The 19,662-nt window shown below is 35.4% G+C and overlaps 1 protein-coding gene across 1 annotated transcript in view; it reads left to right on the forward strand.

Moving 5' to 3' along the window:
- The window catches only part of Kiaa1107 (KIAA1107 ortholog), a 65,146-nt gene extending 50,784 nt beyond the window's left edge, over positions 1-14,362 (forward strand). Inside the window, exons 13-18 of the mRNA XM_013018376.1 lie at positions 1,776-1,837; positions 5,100-5,796; positions 6,267-6,351; positions 6,682-6,821; positions 9,966-12,266; positions 13,541-14,362. Of these exons, the coding sequence (XP_012873830.1) occupies positions 1,776-1,837; positions 5,100-5,796; positions 6,267-6,351; positions 6,682-6,821; positions 9,966-12,266; positions 13,541-14,013 (3,758 nt within the window). The 3' untranslated portion in view covers positions 14,014-14,362. The remainder of the gene's footprint in view (positions 1-1,775; positions 1,838-5,099; positions 5,797-6,266; positions 6,352-6,681; positions 6,822-9,965; positions 12,267-13,540) is intronic.
- The last annotated feature ends 5,300 nt before the right edge of the window (positions 14,363-19,662 follow it).

A 19,662-nucleotide genomic window follows, 5' to 3' on the forward strand; every position in this document is an offset into this window, starting at 1 on the left:
AAGAAATTCAGGGTGGAACCAAAAATGGCTTCATGACTATTTGGGGGTTAAAGCAGGTAAATGTCTTAAGCAATAACACCAGCATATTGAACAAGTATACTTTTAAAAACACTTAAGCTGTGACAATATTTTATGAAACAAACATTTTAATACTTTGAAAAGTGGAATCTGTCTTTGATAAAATATTTTCTTGATAATGCATAGGTATATTAAATGATTTAGAATGTGACCTGCTCTGTCTTGCTTTATAGCATGATAGTACAAATAGACATAATTTGAAGAACACTTTACAAAGAAGTTTTTATTATCTTGCAAATTAAAAACTCATGAGATCTTTAGAAATTTGAATTTTTTCCTTGTGACTTTTTCTGTGCTGATTTTTATCTAGTTTATCCTTACTACCAAATCTGTACAATATGAAGAAATAAAATAAGATGAACATTACTTGAGTAGGTGTCCTTCACCCTCCTGATTAGTAGCAAATTTTGTTTTTCTCTATTTTAGAGGATCTCATAGCTAAGTTGAATTTCAGACAATGATACTTAAATCTTCAAAGTACTAATTAAAAAATATATATATATACACACACATATACATAGACATACCTAAACAAAATGCCATTGGTAACAGAACTAGTTATCCCAAAGAACTTTTCAATGTATTACAACACTGTAATAATATTTTTAAATCTTAAGTATGTGAATAATAAAGATTACTGTTACATAATTACAATGAAAATCAAGGAAAAGGAATGTTTCTGGGTTGTCTTTGTTGTAACATCGCTTATATTCTTATTGAGTTACTACTGACCTTTTGGAAAATTTCTTTATTCCTGTGTGTTATTATATAGAGTCATTTGTTTACTGCAAATCAGTTTTTACAAATGCCATTTCTAAGATTTTGCTTCGTCTTACAGCACATATTTACAGAATAGACATTGTAGAAGATACATGATAGAGTTACCGATAATTTCAAGTATTTTACATAAATTATTTTAATAAAAAAATAAAATTTTGAATATATAGAGATATATTTTTAGTATATATATATTTGATATATACTTTTTCAAAGTATGTCTTAAAGCCCCATAATCTTCAAAAAAAAGAAATATATTAACTAAACTATATAGCCCCTATACCACTATTCCTGTATACTTTCTGATACCATTTAAATTTAAGATTATTACTCTAAAAGCATAAACAGCATTTTCCAGACCTAAACTTACACAGTGACTTTTATTTAAGTATGATACAAGTTTGAAGATTAATTCTTGAGTTATTTTTAGTATAACCTTATTTTTTTCTTTTCTCATATTCCATGATATTTCTTTAAAGCCAAAAAAACTTTTAATTTCAACAGAGAATTTTATATTTTAGGACAATATTACTTCATTTAATTGTTTATAAAACATTTGTCATAATGTATAATTTTTTGAAATTTGGAAAACTAAAAGCAATTATCTAAAAATTCACAACTTGAGAACAGTCTGGGTTTCTTTTAAAATAGAATCTTCAGTGTGAGATTTTACCATTTTTTTATTCGCTAATTTTAAAAACAAAGTTTTAGAAGCCAAAAAAAGTTGAAAATGAGATTTTAAAAAAAATTTAAACGTAATAGGTAATCATGCTCATATACAAAGTTGGTTTCAAGTTTTTTGTTATTTCCTACAAATACAATTTTTTTCTGCTAGCATTTTATTTTTCCTGTACTTCTATACTAATAATAATGCTTCATATAAAATGAATTGCGGTTTTTGTTTTTTTTTTGTTCTGCAGCTGCATTTGACAAAGGTGATGATCGAAGACTTGGCAAAAAGCCTATATTCACTAGCTCTCAGGTAAACTTTCAAAAATATATAGGTATGGATGAAAAAGGCACCAAACAATGTTAACTTTATTATTTTGTATTTCAAAATAATTTTAAATGTCTTCATTAAAGCTGTTTGTAAGTGGAAATAATTCTGAGTGTTCTTTTTAACCAAATGAACATTTCATATAAGTGTTACATGCTGTGAATATTTTTATCCAGCTGTCATGAGACATGTCTACCTTTTTCATTTCCTTGAAAACCTTTTTGGCAAGTAATATATTGGAATTCTTCCAGTATATTAGAAATTGTTTAGAATTCTAGACCTAATTCAATGTCTATTTTTCTAATTAACCTACTTCTTACAAAAGAAGATTTTACTTGTTCCAGTTTTCTCTATTCAGCATTTTAATTCACATAATTTTTTAGGGGTATGAATAAAGATAGTTAGCACTAAATACAGTTGTACTTTAAGAACTGCTTATATAAGGTATCTAAAGTAGTTACAATCTTAAAAACAGAAAGTAGAAAGGTGATTGCCTGGGACCAGGGGCAGAAGGTGGAGCATCATGTTAAGGGGATGATAGTTTGTTTTGCAACAGGAAAAAAATCCTAGGGATCTGTTGTATAACAATTTAATATAGATAATAGTACTTCGCCTGTGCTTAAAAATGTTAAGATGGTAAATTTTGTTATTTTTTTAAACACTCGCAGACACACACACACTTACATGATATACTTATTACAACCTGAAACTTTAATTTTCTTCCCCAAAATGTTATTAATGATTATTAACTTTAATTATTGTGGTTATTAATATATTGTGGCTATCTTTTGTTATAATATAGGTTCATGTAATCAAAAATATGTTTGAAATAGAAAATTATACTAACTTCTGTGCATTCCACTGATAATATTGAGATAACACTGAGACTTTCAGTTTAGAATGTGTACAGAATTCTCTTTCTTCCTTAGTGTCCACTGGACAAAAATTGATGTAGCCCATGCCATAACAGAGTTCTCATGGTTTAAGACTTAGGTCAGACTGGGAAGGTAGCTTTTAGTGGTAGAATGCTGACCTAGCACGTATGAAGCCCTGGGTTTGATTCCTTAGTACCACATAAACATAAAAAACCAGAAGTGACTCCGTGGTTCAAGGGGTAGAGTGCTATCCTTGAGCAAAAGAAACTCAGGGACAGTGCCCAGGCCCCAAGTTCAAGACCCAGAACTGGCAAAAGAAAAAAAGAAAAGATTTAGGTCAAGCTCTGAATGTCTGATGTGAGAATCTGAGAAATGGCCTTGTGTCAGTCAACCTCCTTGGACTAGAGTGTGCTTCACAGTATCTGAGTACCATCAGATGCTCTACATAAGAACACTTAGCATCTACTAAATCTAATATTCACCATAACTCCTCCTACAGACTGAAAAACACTAAACACTTTTGAATTCCGTTTCACATAGAATTTCTAATTGCATAAGTATAGAATATGTGAGAGCTGCCGCTCAACCCCTTTTAAGCATATTACACATTACTACTTTAGAAAATCATACCTATCTCTATCTATAGATGTATAGGTATATATATTATTTTATATAAATATAAAGAGGCACATAGGCATTGTACCTTTATAATTCTCTCCTAAGAGTAGATCTAAAATACATTGGGATATGATAAATTATAAAAGATTCAGTCAGCTTGTTTTTGCTCATAGCTGGTATACTGTCACTTGAGTCGGGTCTCCACTTCCTTCTTTTTGCTGATTAATTGAACATAAGAGTTTAGTAGATTTGTCTACCTTGCCTAGCTTTGAACCTTGATTTTCAGATCTAAACCTCCTTATTAGCTAGTATTATACAAGTGACTGACACCCACGGTTGGGTCTGTTTAAAGGGTAGGAAAGAGATCTAAAAGCTTGGTATGGCTTTAGGTATTAAAAATAGAGAACTAAGACTTGACCAAGAAAACAAAAAACTTAGGTATAAATGTGTTTGTTACAATCCTAGAACACTGCTGTATGGACCACTTTCTACACTATAGATAGGCACAACCTAAGGCCCCAAGATATTAAAACTGCATAAATATCCCAGACTCCTCAGAGGCAAAGCCATAATAAGAATCTAATGATTTCTTTATAACTATACCAGTTGTATCCAAAATTCAATTTGTTTCATTTATTGCCTTTATACGCATACTTGTATGGATACACACACACACACATACACACACACACACTAATCTTACACAGTTCTTAATGTCGTTAGGATCTTTCCAGATATAGAAAATAGACTTTGAACTATATGTCAATATATGCACAGTTTTAATAAGTTAACATTTTTTTCAGTCCTTCATATATAATAGGCATAGTGCCAAGGATTTTAGATTCAAAAACCCTTGCTTATACTTCTACAGTTTTAAATAGCTTTATAAAGAAAAAAAAGCATTTACCAAAACAAGCAATGACGATATAATCTTAACATTTAAAAATTCCTACCACCTTTCAATATTTTGTTGTTACCTTATCAAAATTGAGTGTAGAAAAATGATGAGGTATTTGTTACCTTTCTTTTTCCTATTTCAGCTGTTTTTTAAATTCCTTTTTTTCTGCATCCTGTAGATAGCCAATACTATACTACTATCATTTGTTTTAAAATGTAATGTGTTGTTTTCTAGGAGTTTTATTTTAAATACCCAAAAGTAACTACTCTTCTCAAGGGATATTAAACCTTTAATGATAAAATCTCTGACATTTGGATAGGATTGAAGAAATAAATTTTGGTAACTATCTTCATAATGTCCCTAGTTGTATACCATTTCTATGACTACATCCTTGAGGCAACAACTCTGAAGCTCAAGGTCTAATCCTATCCCTTACTAGCATTGACCTTGTATAAGTTATATACCTATTTTTAGTCCCAATTTCTTATCTATATGACTTAGGAGTTCTGTAATGTTAAATGATATATGACATAATCCTGAGAGTAAGTCATCAAGAATTCTTGGATTTTGTTATTTATTCAAGATATCTTGAACTTAGGTGTTAACCATAGATCTAGAAATTAAAATAACAAGCCTTTTAAATAAGCACCTAATGTTGTATTACAAATCCAATTGGGTATTAAGGTCAGATACACCGCTTATATGAAAACCACCAAAGATAATTCAGATTTTAAGAGACTTTAAATCATACGATGAACTTCACTGTTTCCTTCCTCTGAAAAATTGGTTTATTTTGAAACAATATTACGTATCAAATACTTCAGTCAATTTACAAAATGTTTTTTCTTCTTTGTAGCAAAGGAGACAAGTTTCTGATTCTAGTGTCGTAAAAAACAAATCTTGGAGGGCAAGTAATAAAAAAGAGGGTTGGAATTCTCTTTCTGCTAATCAAAAAATGAAATCTGATGGATTAGGAGCATCTGGACATTCCTCAAATGCTAATAGAAACAGTATAAGTAAAACTTCGAAGCATGATGGGTTAAAAGAAAAGCATGGTACATCTAAGATTACTAAAGAACTGAAAAATGGGGAAAAAAATATTTCTGGAAAGCCCAAATCTATAATAAAGCCCAAAGTAGAAAGCAATGATAATGCAAAATCGGAAGCCATGTCACAAAAAGGTGTGGAAAGATCAACAGCAGTGGCAGCAACTGGACAAAAAAGTTCATTAAATGGAAAAGGAATTAGAAATCAGGAAGGGCAGATTACAGGAGCAAGACCCAAGCTACTCACTGGAAACTTAAATTTGCAAGCCAAAGCAAAGCCTTTGAAAAAAGTGACAGGAAAAGACTCTCCGTGCCTCAGAAACACAGGTCCATCCAGTAGATCTACAAGTTCAAGTATGGAGCTACTGGTTTCCACCACAGATCTGGATGAACAAAAAGATAGTAGATCAGTAGGAGAAGAAAAGTCTTCGGGTGAGAAGCTATACTTTTGTGATTCTTCAGGACAAATGGCGAACAGTGTAGATGGTGTCAAAACTTCCACTGAAGGTAGGTTTTGTTCGTTTGTTGATTTTGTAGTACATGGCATCAGTACAGAGCCTGGCACAGGCTGGCAAGCACTCCACCCCTAACTCAACACTACTTTTTGAAACAGACTGGTCTCATGATTGCCTAGTCTCACTCTCCCAAGTTCAGGAATTCAAGGCATGTACCGCCACAACTGGATTCAACATTAGTTTTGTATTGCTTTGTTTTATTTTCTTGCTTTGTTGGGGAATAAACACATCAACTTTTAATACTCCTGATGGTTAAAATTCCTAGAAACAAGATTCCCTGCGGGTTTTTATTTACTTTACAAGTCTAAAAAACTACAATGACATATAGTCATGCAACCTGAGAGAAAATGTAGTCCTTGTCAGTTTAACAATTTTATTTATACAAACCGGTAAATTTACATTAATTTGTTATGTATTTAATGTATTCTACCACAAGCCTGACTTATTCTTAATTTATAGCAGTAAAACCTCGACTTGTTTCAAGAATTACCAATGGAACTTCCAATAAAAAAAGCATTCATGAACAAGACACTAATATAAATAATAGGTAGGTCTCTTTACAATATTTTACCTGTATGTTAACTTTTTTTGAAAGTTAACTGTTCTGACTTCAGCTAAAAATTGTAATGAATCTTTTGTTAAAAATTTAATGTATACAATGGTATTTTTGAGCAATTTTCTTTACTGATGTACATACTAATGGCATGTTATACACTGCTTTATTGTACATAGCTTTGAAAGACTTATGAACAAATGGTTTCTCTATTTTCAAAAGGGGTATATTTATTATTTCTTGAGAAATACATTTCATATAAGAGTCTTATAAGTCATGCTTTGGAATCTCATTGTAACACTGAGAACAAATCATTTTTCTTAGTGTAATAAAAAAGGTCAATGGAAAAGGATGCACTGATCCAGTACCACAGGCCATTTTGAAGAAAAGAGGAAATAGCAATGGATGTACTACAGCTCAGCAAAGGACAAAGAGTGCCCCATCTAATCTTGCTAAAACTCAAGGTAAAGCTGAAATAGTTCTGAGTGTCATATTACTTCCTTGTGTAAGTTAAACAAAACTGATTTGGAATGTCAGTGGCAAATAAGCATGGTTTCATTATTTTGTATTTGTTTCACACTGTAGAGGTAAGAATTAGTACTTTCACTTTTAAACAAGTATTTTAGTATTTGTAGGACTTAATTTTGGTTTTTATTGTCCTTTATGATAGAAGCAAAAGACTCACTAGGTTAATCTGCATTTCTGATCTTTTAATACAGTAAACCCATGTTTCTTGAATGTTTCATTGATGGCAATATGAATTCCATTAGTAAAACTCTCACTAACAAGCATTAAAATGATGCCACAATCTAGACAGCCATATAGAGGAAGGAAGAATTTCACTTCATTGTTTTTCAGTGTTCTAAGAAAGAAAAAACATTGGTTATATTATGTAATATGCTAACATAATCTAAACATTACTTTTCTTTATGCATTAGGTATTTTCATGTAAAAGTAGTTTGTAAAATCCAAAAAATAGTGTGGATTACCTTATGAATTAGTACTGAAAATTAAAAATAAGGCAGACCTATTTAACAAAATAAATACAAGCAAGCAGAAACATGTTGGGGGGGAGAGAGGGAATATATGAATGGAGGGAGGAAAAATGAGAAATACAGTCAATTGTATTCAATGTACATTATATAAAAATTGAACTACATAACTTAAGGGTAGAGATGGGAAAGGGAAAATGGGTGGGAACCTTAGAAGACGTAACATTGAGCAAGATGCATTGTGCTCATAACCTGACTTAGGGAATTGTAACCTTTTTTTTTTTAACAACTACTTAATAAAAAAAAAAAAGGGCTGGGAAGGTGGCTCAGTGGTAGAGCACTTGCCTTGCATGCCTGAGGCCCTGGGTTCGATTCCTCAGCACCACATAAGCAAAAAGAAAAAAGCCAGAAGTGGCACTGTGGCTCAAGTGGTAGAGCACTAGCCTTGAGCTGAAGAGCTGAGCGCCCAGGCCCAGAGTTCAGACTCCACAACCGGACCGAAAAAAAACAAAAACAAACAAAAATAACCTAACAACATGTACCACCATGCCTGGTAGGAAGGTAATTATAAAGAGTATCTTCAATATACCAGTTTTCGATTTAGAAAAAAAAATCTATTAAAAAAAAAAAAACGAAGGCTGAGGAAGTGGTGCTGTGGCTCAATGGTAGAGCGCTCGCCTTGAGCTGAAGAGCACAGGGACAGCACCTAAGCCCAGAGTTCAAGTGCCACAACCGACAAAAAGAGAGAGAGAGAAAAACAAGGCTGAGAAAACTTATTCTAGTAATATCTAAAGAGTAAACATTTAAGTGGGCACTGGTAGCTCATCCCTATAATCCTAACTTCATTAGAGGTTGAGATCTGAGAATTGCGGTTCAAAGCTAATCCAGGCGGGAAAATCTGTGAGGCTCTTATCTCCAGTTAACCACCCCAAAACTAGAAGTAGAGCTGTGGCTCAAGGTGGTAGAGCACTAGCCTTTAGCAAAAAAGCTCAGTGAAGCACCCAGACCCTGAGTTCAAGCCCCACAACTGACCAGGGGGGAAAAAAGGGTGGGGCCAGGTGTCAGTGACTCAAGCCTGTAATCCTAGCTACTCAGGAGGCTGAGATCTGAAGATCCTGGTTCAAAGCCAGCTGGGGCAGGAAAGTCCTTGAGACTCTTATCTCCAATAAGCCACCAGAAAACCAGAGGTGGCACTGTAGCTCAAGTGGTAGAGCACTTGCCTTGAGCTGAAGAGCGCAGGGACAGCGCTCAGGCCCAGAGTTCAAACCCCACGACTGACCAAAAAGAAAACAGAAAGTGATGCTGAGGCTCAAGTGGTAGAGTGCTCACTTTGAGCTGAAGAGCTGAGGGACAGCACCCAAGCCCATAGTTCAAGCCCCATGACAGACAAAAAAAAAAAAAAAGCTCAGGGATGGCATCCAGGCCCTGAGTTCAAGCCTCATGACCAACAAAAAAAGGTGGGGGGAGGTTCTTTCCCAGTTTGCACAAGAACCTGGACTTAACTGCCAGTACTGGGGAATAAAACACAATTCTATTTGGCAGATATGAATACCCAAAATACCATTTTTAAGACTAATTAGCATCAATAAATGGGTATCCAAATTAATCCCTTGTTCTCTCTAGTTAATAGCTCTGGTTTCCACTACAGCTCTAAATAGGTTAACCCTAATAAGCTACAATAACAATCTGATTATGAGAAATAAAATGTTTTTATTCATGTTTGAATATGTGCCAGTCCTGGGGCTTGAACCCAGAGCCTGGTCACTTTCCCTGAGTTTCTTTTGCTCAAGGTTAGTTCTCCCACTTAAGCCACAGCTCTACTTTAGGGCTTTTTAGTAGTTCATTGGAGATAAGAGTATCATGGACTTTCTTCCCTGGGTTAACTTCAAATTGCAATCCTCACATCTCAGCCGCCTTGAAACAAAAAGGATTACAACCATGAGCCACCAACATCCAGCAACTTTTGCTTTTATAAATAACTTGATTGTCCCTTTTAGAAGACTGTATAAAATGGTAGTTTCTTCTTTAACTATCCTTTCCCCCTTCAAAACTTCATAGGGAAGGCTTTCTTGCTCCTTTAAAGGTTATCCAGATATTTGTACTGTCATATATTTATGCAAATCTAGATTTTTTTTTTACTTGAGAAATTCTATTTTGACAATTTCTACTACTACCCTGGCATGGTCATGCTATACTTTTATTTATTTATTATTTATTTTTGTAGGCCAGGGGCTTGAACTCAGGGCCTGGGCACTATCCTTGAGCTTTTTCCACTAAAGGCTAGCACTGTACCGCTTTGAGCCACAGTGGCACTTCAGTTTTCTGGTGGTTAGTTGGAGATGAATCTCACAGAATTTCCTGCCCAGACTGGCTTTAAACCATGATCCTCAGATCTTAGCTTCATGAGTAGCTAGGATTACAGGCATAAACCAGTAGCTCCTGGCCCTCTATATTTTTAGCAGAAAAATCTTAAAATATTTTATCATAAGACCTTCAATCTGTAATTATCCATTGAATGGTAGATATTAGATATGTTATCTTATTAGTTATATTTTAAAATACTAGCTTTTACTTTCAAGCAGAGACTATTATATCTCCAAACTTTTTTTCCTTTAGGACCCCAAGGAGAGTCACCAAATTCGGTAAAATCCTCAGTCTCTTCAAAGCAGTGTGATGAAAATGTGACAAAGTTGAACCACAATACTACTACAGATAAACAGATACCTAAGAGAAAAATAGTCAAGCAAGGACATACCACTTTGCCAAAGGTTAATACAAAAATGGTGTCAGTGCCTAAAAACCTAAATCTATCAAAAAAAGGTGAAAGTTCTAACAATAAGGATTCAAAGCAAAAAACACTTCATGGACAGATTGTATTGAAAACCCAGACTACTCAGAAACCTTTAAAAAGTGAAACACTAGTTGTCCAAAAAAATATGCTTCGTGATGTGCATGTTAATAACAAGTCCAGCGTTGCTGAACATAAACCTCACAGACCTCTGACTAATCACACTCCTAAAGTCAGTGGTATGGAAGCATTCCAATCATCATGCAAATCCAACCCACAAAAGTCATTAAGCAATCAAGAACAGAATTTGATGTTAGAATGCCAAAATGTTTCAAAGCTGGATAAATCAATGGAGCATGAACTGAAATCAAAACAGATTTGTTCAGATAAAAATGAAACAAAATTTCCCAGTCACAAAGACACAAACCATGGGAATGCAGTTAAAAGATATTTTCTCTCAGATGGGAGTGATAATTTAGATTCAAAATTTGATAGCAACATTGCTCTAAAAGCCATCATTTCAAGTCCAAATGAAAACTCCTTAAGCTTTAATCCAACTTATGATTCAGACTCCTCCAATGCAGAACAAATCCATTTAATATCAGATGGAGAGAAACAAGTAGGGAGAAAAGATACAAACAAAACTTTAACCATGATGACACCTTGTGTCTCTGAAAGGACAGATGGTACTTTAGATTCTGTTTGGGATGACAGAGAATCTAAAGTCCATGCAGATCTGACAGTTTCGAGTCAGTTGTCTGATGACTCTGCTATGAAAGGAGATAAACATGCTCAAGCAGATACATGTGTTTCCTCCAAATGTGTTTCAGTACAACCATCTGGAAAAATTTCCCCTAAAAATATGGAAACAGCAGAAACTCCGGAGAGCCATGAAACTCCAGACACTCCATTCATGGGCCACTGGAATTTGAGTACCACTGCTGGACACCAGAGAGAGAGTCCTGAATCTGACACAGGCAGTGCTACCACATCTTCTGATGACATAAAGCCCAGATCGGAAGATTATGATGCTGGAGGGTCTCAAGATGACGATGGGTCGAACGACAGAGGCATTTCTAAATGTGGCACTATGCTATGCCATGATTTTCTTGGAAGAAGTAGCAGTGATACTAGTACTCCTGAAGAATTAAAAATATATGATAGCAATTTAAGGATTGAAATAAAAATAAAAAAGCAAAGTAGCAATGATCTTTTCCAAGTTAACTCAACAAGTGATGATGAGATTCCCAGAAAAAGGCCAGAAATTTGGTCTCGACCTACAGTTGTTCACCAAAGGGAAAAAGAGAGTGCTTCTCGAGGCAGTGTTCAGTTTGCTCAGGAAATAGATCAGGTTTCTTCTTCAGCAGATGAAACAGAAGATGAAAGATCTGAAGCAGAGAATGCCGCAGAAAATTTCTCTGTACCCAACTTAGCTCCTCAGCAATTTCAAGGAATCATTAACTTAGCTTTTGAAGATGGAACTGAAAATGAAAGCCGTGAGTTTTCTATGACTAAAAAGTTTAAAAGATCAGTTTTACTTTCAGTAGATGAATGTGAAGAACTAGGGTCTGATGAAGGGGAAGTACACACTCCCTCCCAGCCTTTTATGGGTTCTCTTTCACCTTCTGATGTTTTTGATGTTGTTTCTAACAAACAACATGGGGACACCTGCTATCCCAGAATCCCACGAGAAAGAGAAGATAGAGTTTTACAGTGTAAACAAGATAAAGGCAATAGTGCCTGTAAAAATGAAAGCACCCTTTTGAGTTTTAATAACATTGACTCTTCAAGGAAAGATAAACATAGTGATTCAACCACATACCAAAATAATGCATTCAATGTCCTGTCCAAAGAAGGACAACTTTTTCCAGAAGATAAAAAAGTAAACAGTAGAAGTGATATGGAAAATGACTTTCAGCAACGTAGCAAATTCTTGAATAGTGATATGAAGTCTCAAGAAAGACCATGCCATTTGGAGCTTCATCAAAGAGAACAGACTTCTGACATACCAAAGATGAGCTCTACAAAATCTCTGGACTCCTTTCGGAGTCAAGTTCTGCCTCAGGAAGGTCAAGTGAAAGAGAGCCATTCTACATCTACCGAAAAAGCTAATATTGCTTTATCTGCAGGTAATGTACAGAAATAGAAATGCTAATGCGTAAGAAAATAAGTTTACAGAAATATAAAGTTGTATGTAGCCCTGAATATTATATTTTAGTTAGAATAATTATTCAGCAAGTTTCAAAATTTTAAGGAAAAATCTAAATTTCTTGATAATATGAAAATCAGATCGTTATTCTTTCTTGCACACTTAAAATCCTAGTGAAGAATTAATACCTAGTAAAAATTTTGATTGTTTATTAAACAAAGATAATCTACCAGGAGATTTTACATGAAAGAACAAAAAGGCTTAGTTTGTTGTTACTTCATTATGTATGTCTAATTTAATATCAGAGTTCTTGACTGTTAGAAATTTTATTATGCATTAATAAAATTCATGAAGTTGCTAGTTTTTATCTAAGAGGTCTGTGCAATAACTATAGTAATATGTAACTAAAAGCACTAAACTATTTTAACAGCTAAATGAATTATTACAATTTATATACATTTTACAGAGGTTAAAACTTTCAGGATCAATATAATTCTATTCTAAAATTTTCAAATAGATAAATTTCCTAAAAGAGATTATATTTAGAAGCAATGATGATATATGAAAGCAGCTTAGGTTTGTTTCATATGCTTAGATGACTTGTCTAATTGTTTTATGTTTTTTGTCTTTCATATTACAATAACTCAGACTAATGACCCGCACTTAAAACATGCAATAATGGCTGACTGAGAACTATTTGTATATCATAACTAAGGAAAATACTGATTAATAATCCTTGTTCAACAAAATTATAAGAATAGAATAGCTTTAAAAGTTGTACTTTTTTGTTTGTTTGTCCTTGCTTGCATCCTCCTTTGCATGTGAAATCGACAAATAAGTCTTTAGATACAATGTATTTATTCTCTTTTGGAACTGACTTATTTTAAAAGTCACCATCAAAAAATTGTGTTTTTTTTTCTCTTTAAGTTTCTATTGTAGTGAATTAGATATATGTGTACTTCCTATGTTTATGTTTAAATACTTTATTTTCTGTATCCTAAGTTTTCAAATTCAATATGAAGAATTATTGTTAGTTATTTATGTTGATTTTGCTGCTAAATATTACCTTTGAATTTTTAACATAGAAAAATAAATGCCTCAAAAATTTGTCAATTTTGTATAAATGTTATTTTTCCCATTCGGTGTTTTTTTTGGAGGGCTATCACTGTTATATTGTGTTAATATTGTTCTACAAAACTGACTGGTACCAACATGAGCAATTTTTACATTGTGTAGTATTATGAATTATTACAGGAGACATAGATGATTGTGACACACTGGCCCAAACCTGCATGTGTGACCTCCGGCCTTCAAAAACCCTCTCTCCAATATATGAAATGGATGTAACAGAAGCATTTGAGCAGAAAATGGAAACAGAAACACATGTTGTTACATCTGTGGATTTAGAAGATGACCAACACTTTGCAAAACAAGACTGGACACTACTAAAGCAATTGCTGTCTGAACAGGATTCAAACTTAAATATTACAAACTCTCTTCCTGAAGACCTAAATCTAGCACAGTATTTAATCAATCAGACCCTCCTTTTAGCACGAGACAACTCTAAACCTCAGGGTATAGCACATGTTGACACTTTGAACAAATGGAGTGAACTAACATCTCCACTTGATACTTCCTCAGCAAGTATCACAATGGCTAGTTTTTCCTCTGAAGACTGTTCCCCTCAAGGGGAATGGACAATTCTAGAACTGGAAACTCAGCACTAAAAGTCTTAACATTTTGGAAAATTTTAAACTATACCATCCCTTTATTTTTGATGCCTATATTATATCCAAATTATAATTAGCCAGAAATAGATTGTCTCAATATTGCTGATGTCTTTCTAATTTATTGAAGTAAACATTTATTTATTAAGATATTACATGTAGGAAAAGTTTTTCTGAAGTTTTGAGCACGTTTTCTATAATTAGAGAAATTAGAAGACCTGTAAGAAAGCCCTTGCTTTGGTTTTCCTTTCCTACCTGAACCTTTGTTCTTGTTTATTATTCAAGACTTAAAAATGTGAATGCACAATAGATCAATCCTTTTACTTTTAGCTCTGCATATGGTACCCTAGTAATTTAACAATAAAAACCTACTGTGTTTGTGTCAGATTATGTAAAGTGAATCTGTGAAATATCATTCAGACTCATATTGGGGTGGATTAGGCTGACAGCTGAGTGTTGGAAGAAAACATCAGCTCTCCTAGGGAATTGTGAAGTAATTGAACCTCAAGTTTTAATCATGTTCCTGATAAAAGACCAGCAAGATGTCCTTTAGCTCTCTTAGAATTTATGCAGAAAGAGGCACTTGCACTTGTTTAAAAGCACTGTGAAAATTATCTACATTGTTAGACTTACAGTTAATCATTCTCCATTTTGCATTTCATGTTAGAAATGCTTTGGAACTGCACCTGCAATAAGCTGTTAACAATGTTAACATAAATTGATAGTGGGTACATGATGTAATTGTGATGAGTTAATTTTGATTGTGTGTATGTGTGTGTTTACCGGCCTAGGCTATACAGCAAGGCCTTGCCTATATACTTACATACTTTACTATTTTCTTAGAAAAATTGTCTTGTAATTTTGGTAGAAAGAGATCATCTCTTCTACAAAAGGCTATTAAGGAATGAATACTTAGACCTTTTATATTGGTGGCTGCCCTTTAGGCTAAGGGGATTTTATGCATCAGCCTCTCTAAAGCTGCATAGTGAATTCATAATCCCACTAATATATATCAGCACATACACGCACTAGTCCTAGAGCTTGAACTCAGAGAGTTTTGTACTCAAGGTTAGTGCTCTATCACTTGAGCCACAGCTCCACTTATGAGGTTTGGTAGTTAATTGGAGAAAAGCGTGTCACAGATTTTCCTGCCAGGGCAGGCTTTGAATGGTGATCATCAGATCTCAACCTCCTGAGTAGCTAGGATTAAAAGCATGAACCACAGCAGGAGGCTAGGAAGTCTTCAATTAGCAAGATTTTCAATAATCAGTGATAGACAATCTATAAATATGACCAACAGTGGAATCTGTATGTTCAACATCAGCAGTCATTAATGTACATTTGTACTAAAATAACATAATTACATTAGCATTAGGTACTAGTTTGTTTTAAGTTTTGTGCCTTTTTTTTTCTGGTCCTGGCCTGAACTCGGGGCCTGGGCACTGTCCCTCAGCTCTTCAGTTCAAGTCTAGTGCTCTACCACTTGAGCCACAGCACCACTCCAGCTTTTTCTATTTATGTGGTGCTGAGGAATCAAACCCAGGGCCTCATGCATGCAAGGCAACCACTCTACCACGGAGCCACCTTCCCAGCCCAGTTTTATGCCTTTTTAACTGGAAGTTCTGTGCAAGGAGCACTTACTCATCCCGAAAATAGTTTTGTTGACGGTGTTGGTAATGATGATGATTTTGTTTTTAGGCAAGATATTTCTGTACATCCCAAACTAGACTTGAATTCATGATTTTCCTACCTCAGCCCCCCCACATGGCTGAAATTACAGGTGTGTAACACCACACCCAGCTTAAGAAATATTCATTAATTCATTTGTTCTATGAAGTGTGAAGATAAATTATTATTCCTGCAAGCTCGTCAGTTTCTAGTGGAGGGGGAAGACATGTAAGAAAAAAATTTTAAATACATTAATAAATCTAAGAGGTGGAATTGGAGAAACAAAGTGACTAGATGTGAGAATGAGAGAAGGGACTCAGTTTAGAAGACGCAAGTTTCTGACTAGAGTGTCTGGTGGTGGTTGATGTCAACCACCAAAAATTGAAGCAAGTGTAGGAGTGAACATGAGTTTAATTGAGGACATGCTGAGTTTAAAATGTCTGTGGGACATTTAAAGGGCTGAGGACAAAAATACCATTTAATAGTCAAGAAAGAAAAACTTCAGCAAATTTGAAAGAGTATTCAGAAATAGGAAACCAAGGTAAAGAAAAGGAAGTGATGAGTGTATAATCTTGCTGCCAATCAAAGAGGGGTGAATTAGAGCACAAGGTTTCACTTTGACCTATCAAATCCACAAGGATCTTTATAGGAGTAAAAAATGTTAATATTAGCAAAGAGGACAAGTTTGAGATTCATATGTTGTATTGGGAGTATAAGTTATCTTTCCAGTAATCAATTAGTCAATCCTATATTGAGAATGTTTGCAACTTTATATCCTTAGTCATTTTCCCTTTGGAAATCTATCATTAAGGAATAAGTATAATCTTGGGGCTCGCTGTGGGGTTCACACCTATAATCTCAGCTACTAGAGAGGCAAAACTCAGAAGGATAACGGTTCATGGCTAGCCTGGGCAAAAGTATCAATGCTTTGTACCAACAAAGAAGTTTGTTGTGGTGGTGTGTCCTGTGATGGCAGTAGAGGAGAGATAGGGAAATGATGACCCAAGGCCAGGTCCCAACAAAACCATGAAGCCCTGAGAGCTAAAATAAAAAAGGTTTGCTGTGTGCATATCTCAAGTGTAGAGTACCTGCTCAGCATGCATGAGGCTCTGAGTCAAACCCTGTACTACTAACAAAAGTAGAATCTAAGGAGGAGGTGATGGTCGAAACCTGAAATCCTGAGGCAGGGCAGTCACAATTTTAAGGCTAGCCTGGGCTTTGTAGCAAGGCCCTGTCTTAAAAATAATTAACATGATCATCAGCATCATCTCAGGAATTTGTCTTCAAAAATGTTTATTGTAGTTATAGATACAGTAATGAAAATTGAGTAGCAAAATGTCAATAGAAGAAAAGCTAAATAACTTTTGGCACATTGATATAATGCATTATGCAGTTATTAAAATTACTTCAAAAAATCTGATTAATAAGAAAAATGCTTGTATGCCAGACACTGGTGGCTCATACCTGTAATCCTAACTACTCAGGAGGCTGGGATCTAAGGATCATGGTTCAAAGCCAGCCTGGGCAGGAAAGTCCATGAGACTTATCTCCAATAATCCATCAGAAAACTGGAAATGGCACTGTGACTTAAAGTGGTAGAGTACTATCCTTGAGTGAAAAAGCTAAGAGATAGCACCCAGTCCCTGAGTTCAAGCCCCATGACCACCACCATACCAACAACAAAAAAAAATGTGTATTGTCCCAATTTTTTTGTGTAAAGGTATTTAAAATAACTCAGTAAATTTAAGTATACGGTAGTATTAACTTGTCTTTTGTCCTTGAAATAACCATTTTCATGAGAGCAAGGTACTACTTCATTGTGGGTTTTTTGTCTGTTTTTGTCAGTCCTGGGACTTGAACTCGGGGGCTGGACACCGTCCCTGAGCTTCTTTTGCTCAAGGCTAGCACTCTACCACTTGAGCCACAGCACCACTTTTGTTTATAGCACTTTTTCTGTTTATGTGGCACTGAGGAATCAAACCCAAGGCTTCATGCATGCTAGGCAAGCACTTACCACTAAGCCACATTCCCAGCCCCTCATTGTGGTTTTTATTTGCATTTCCCTGATAATAGTCATGCTTACATAACTTTTTGTCTGTGTGCATGCATGCATGCATGCGTGTGTGTGTGTGTGTGTGTGTGTGTGTTGCCAAGGATTAAATCCAAGGCCTTGTATATTCTTAGACAAGTCTCTAACACTGAGCAACTTTCCTAGCACTCTTTTGGCCATTTGCATATTTTCTTTGGAGAAATGTTTCATTATTTTAATTCTTTTTTAATTTTAACATTATTTAACAAATAATATTCAATATATATCATTCCAGTGTGCTTCACTGAAAAATTGAGATATGTGATATTCTACAGGTACTTGATAATTCTGTATTCTTGTTTGTGAATTGCATTTCTGTACTATTTGGTGTGTGTTTTTCAATTGCAGCACACCTCCAGTTCTGCTCACAGCCTTTTCCTTTTTTCCCCAAACTCTCAGCATGTTTTCTTGTTTTCCACAGTTATTATTTTCTCATCTCAATATCCTCATTGTGGAATTTTAACATATAAGAAAATTCACTATTGCTGGTACAGAAGTCAATACATTTTCAGAAATGCAAGTAACTGTACTATGAATATGCCAACATAATACATGAAATGATTAATATAAAAGTATATCAAAATTAAGAATATGTTATGAAATTAAAATAATTCTATTTGATAGTTTAATATATTAAACTATGCCATGAAATTGAGAAAAGGCAGTACTATTATGCCATGAATTAGTTGCTATTCTTCTATAAAATAGTAATGTTATGTCATCGCTCCCATCTTTCTTTGTAAAGAATTTACTCTTTATAGTAGCTCTCACTGGAGACCTTTCCCTGGCATCCAGTGGACTCTTAGATGTCTCTAGAGTTTGGGTCACCTGCCAGCAGCCTCTTGCTCTTGTCTGGCCTACAGTTAGCCCTACACCCTTCTCCATTGTAATTAGGCCTGAGAATGCCATCCAGCTCTCATACCCCAAAGTATATTTCAGAGCATAGGAGTCTGCTTCTGGTGGAAAACTGTGAGGTCTTCGAGCAATAAGTACTTCCAACTCATCATTTGCCTCAGTCCTGTGGAACAAAGGAAAGCAGAGGTCATTGCCCAAGCCTGCAAGCTCTGCAGCCTGTAAGCAGGTGCTGGATATCAGGGTGTGGTGGCACAATCTGCTCTGTAGTGGGGTCTTTGAGGGGCCAACGTACTCCAGCCTTTCCGTGGGCAAACTATGCTATTTTCAAGCTTCACCTCTTCAAAAGCTTGTCACTCTTCCAAAACATCCCTGCTTGTAGGGCCTGAGAAGTCTGAGGAGACCTCAGCAGCAGGAGTCTGGTTGGATTCAGTCCTAGTATTCTGTACCTTCACCTGTCCCTCTTTTCCGGAGACAGCTGGTTAACACACTCATCTTTCTCCTGATACAGCTCATCTAGGATTTCTGTTCTTTATAGAATAAACTAGGGACTCTTCAGTGGTGGTCATGTGGTCTAAAAGCTGGCTGCATCGATGTTGGAGTTCCTGGTAGTCTACCTTGTCCAGCAGGTGGTGGCTGAATCGGGTTTTCAGCTTCTTGGTGACCTGCATGTCGGGCTTCGCATCCCCAGCCACGCCATGGTTCCAGCTCTTGGGGAAGAGGGCATGGGGCTCCAACTTTATCTGGCACTGGGCTCCCAAGTTGTTCATACACCTGTCAGAGGCCTGCTGCTCCCGCAGCTGCAGGCTGAACTTCACCTTTGATTCAGCAATGGCTGAAGCACATAGTGCTTCTAGGTAAAAATTCCGCATGGTTTGTGGGTTGTCTACGTCCTCTAGGACAGAGACATTAGGTGGAGTTGTCTCCACCCTTTTCTTCCTCTTTTTTTTTTTTTTTTCGTCCTGGGCGTGGACTCAGCCTGGGCGCTGTCCCTCAGCTATTCAGCTCAAGGCGAGCGCTCTTACCACTTGAGCCTCAGC

This window comes from Dipodomys ordii, unplaced genomic scaffold, assembly GCF_000151885.1.
Source record: "Dipodomys ordii isolate 6190 unplaced genomic scaffold, Dord_2.0 Scaffold39, whole genome shotgun sequence".
In the NCBI taxonomy this organism is placed as follows: Eukaryota; Metazoa; Chordata; class Mammalia; order Rodentia; family Heteromyidae; genus Dipodomys; species Dipodomys ordii.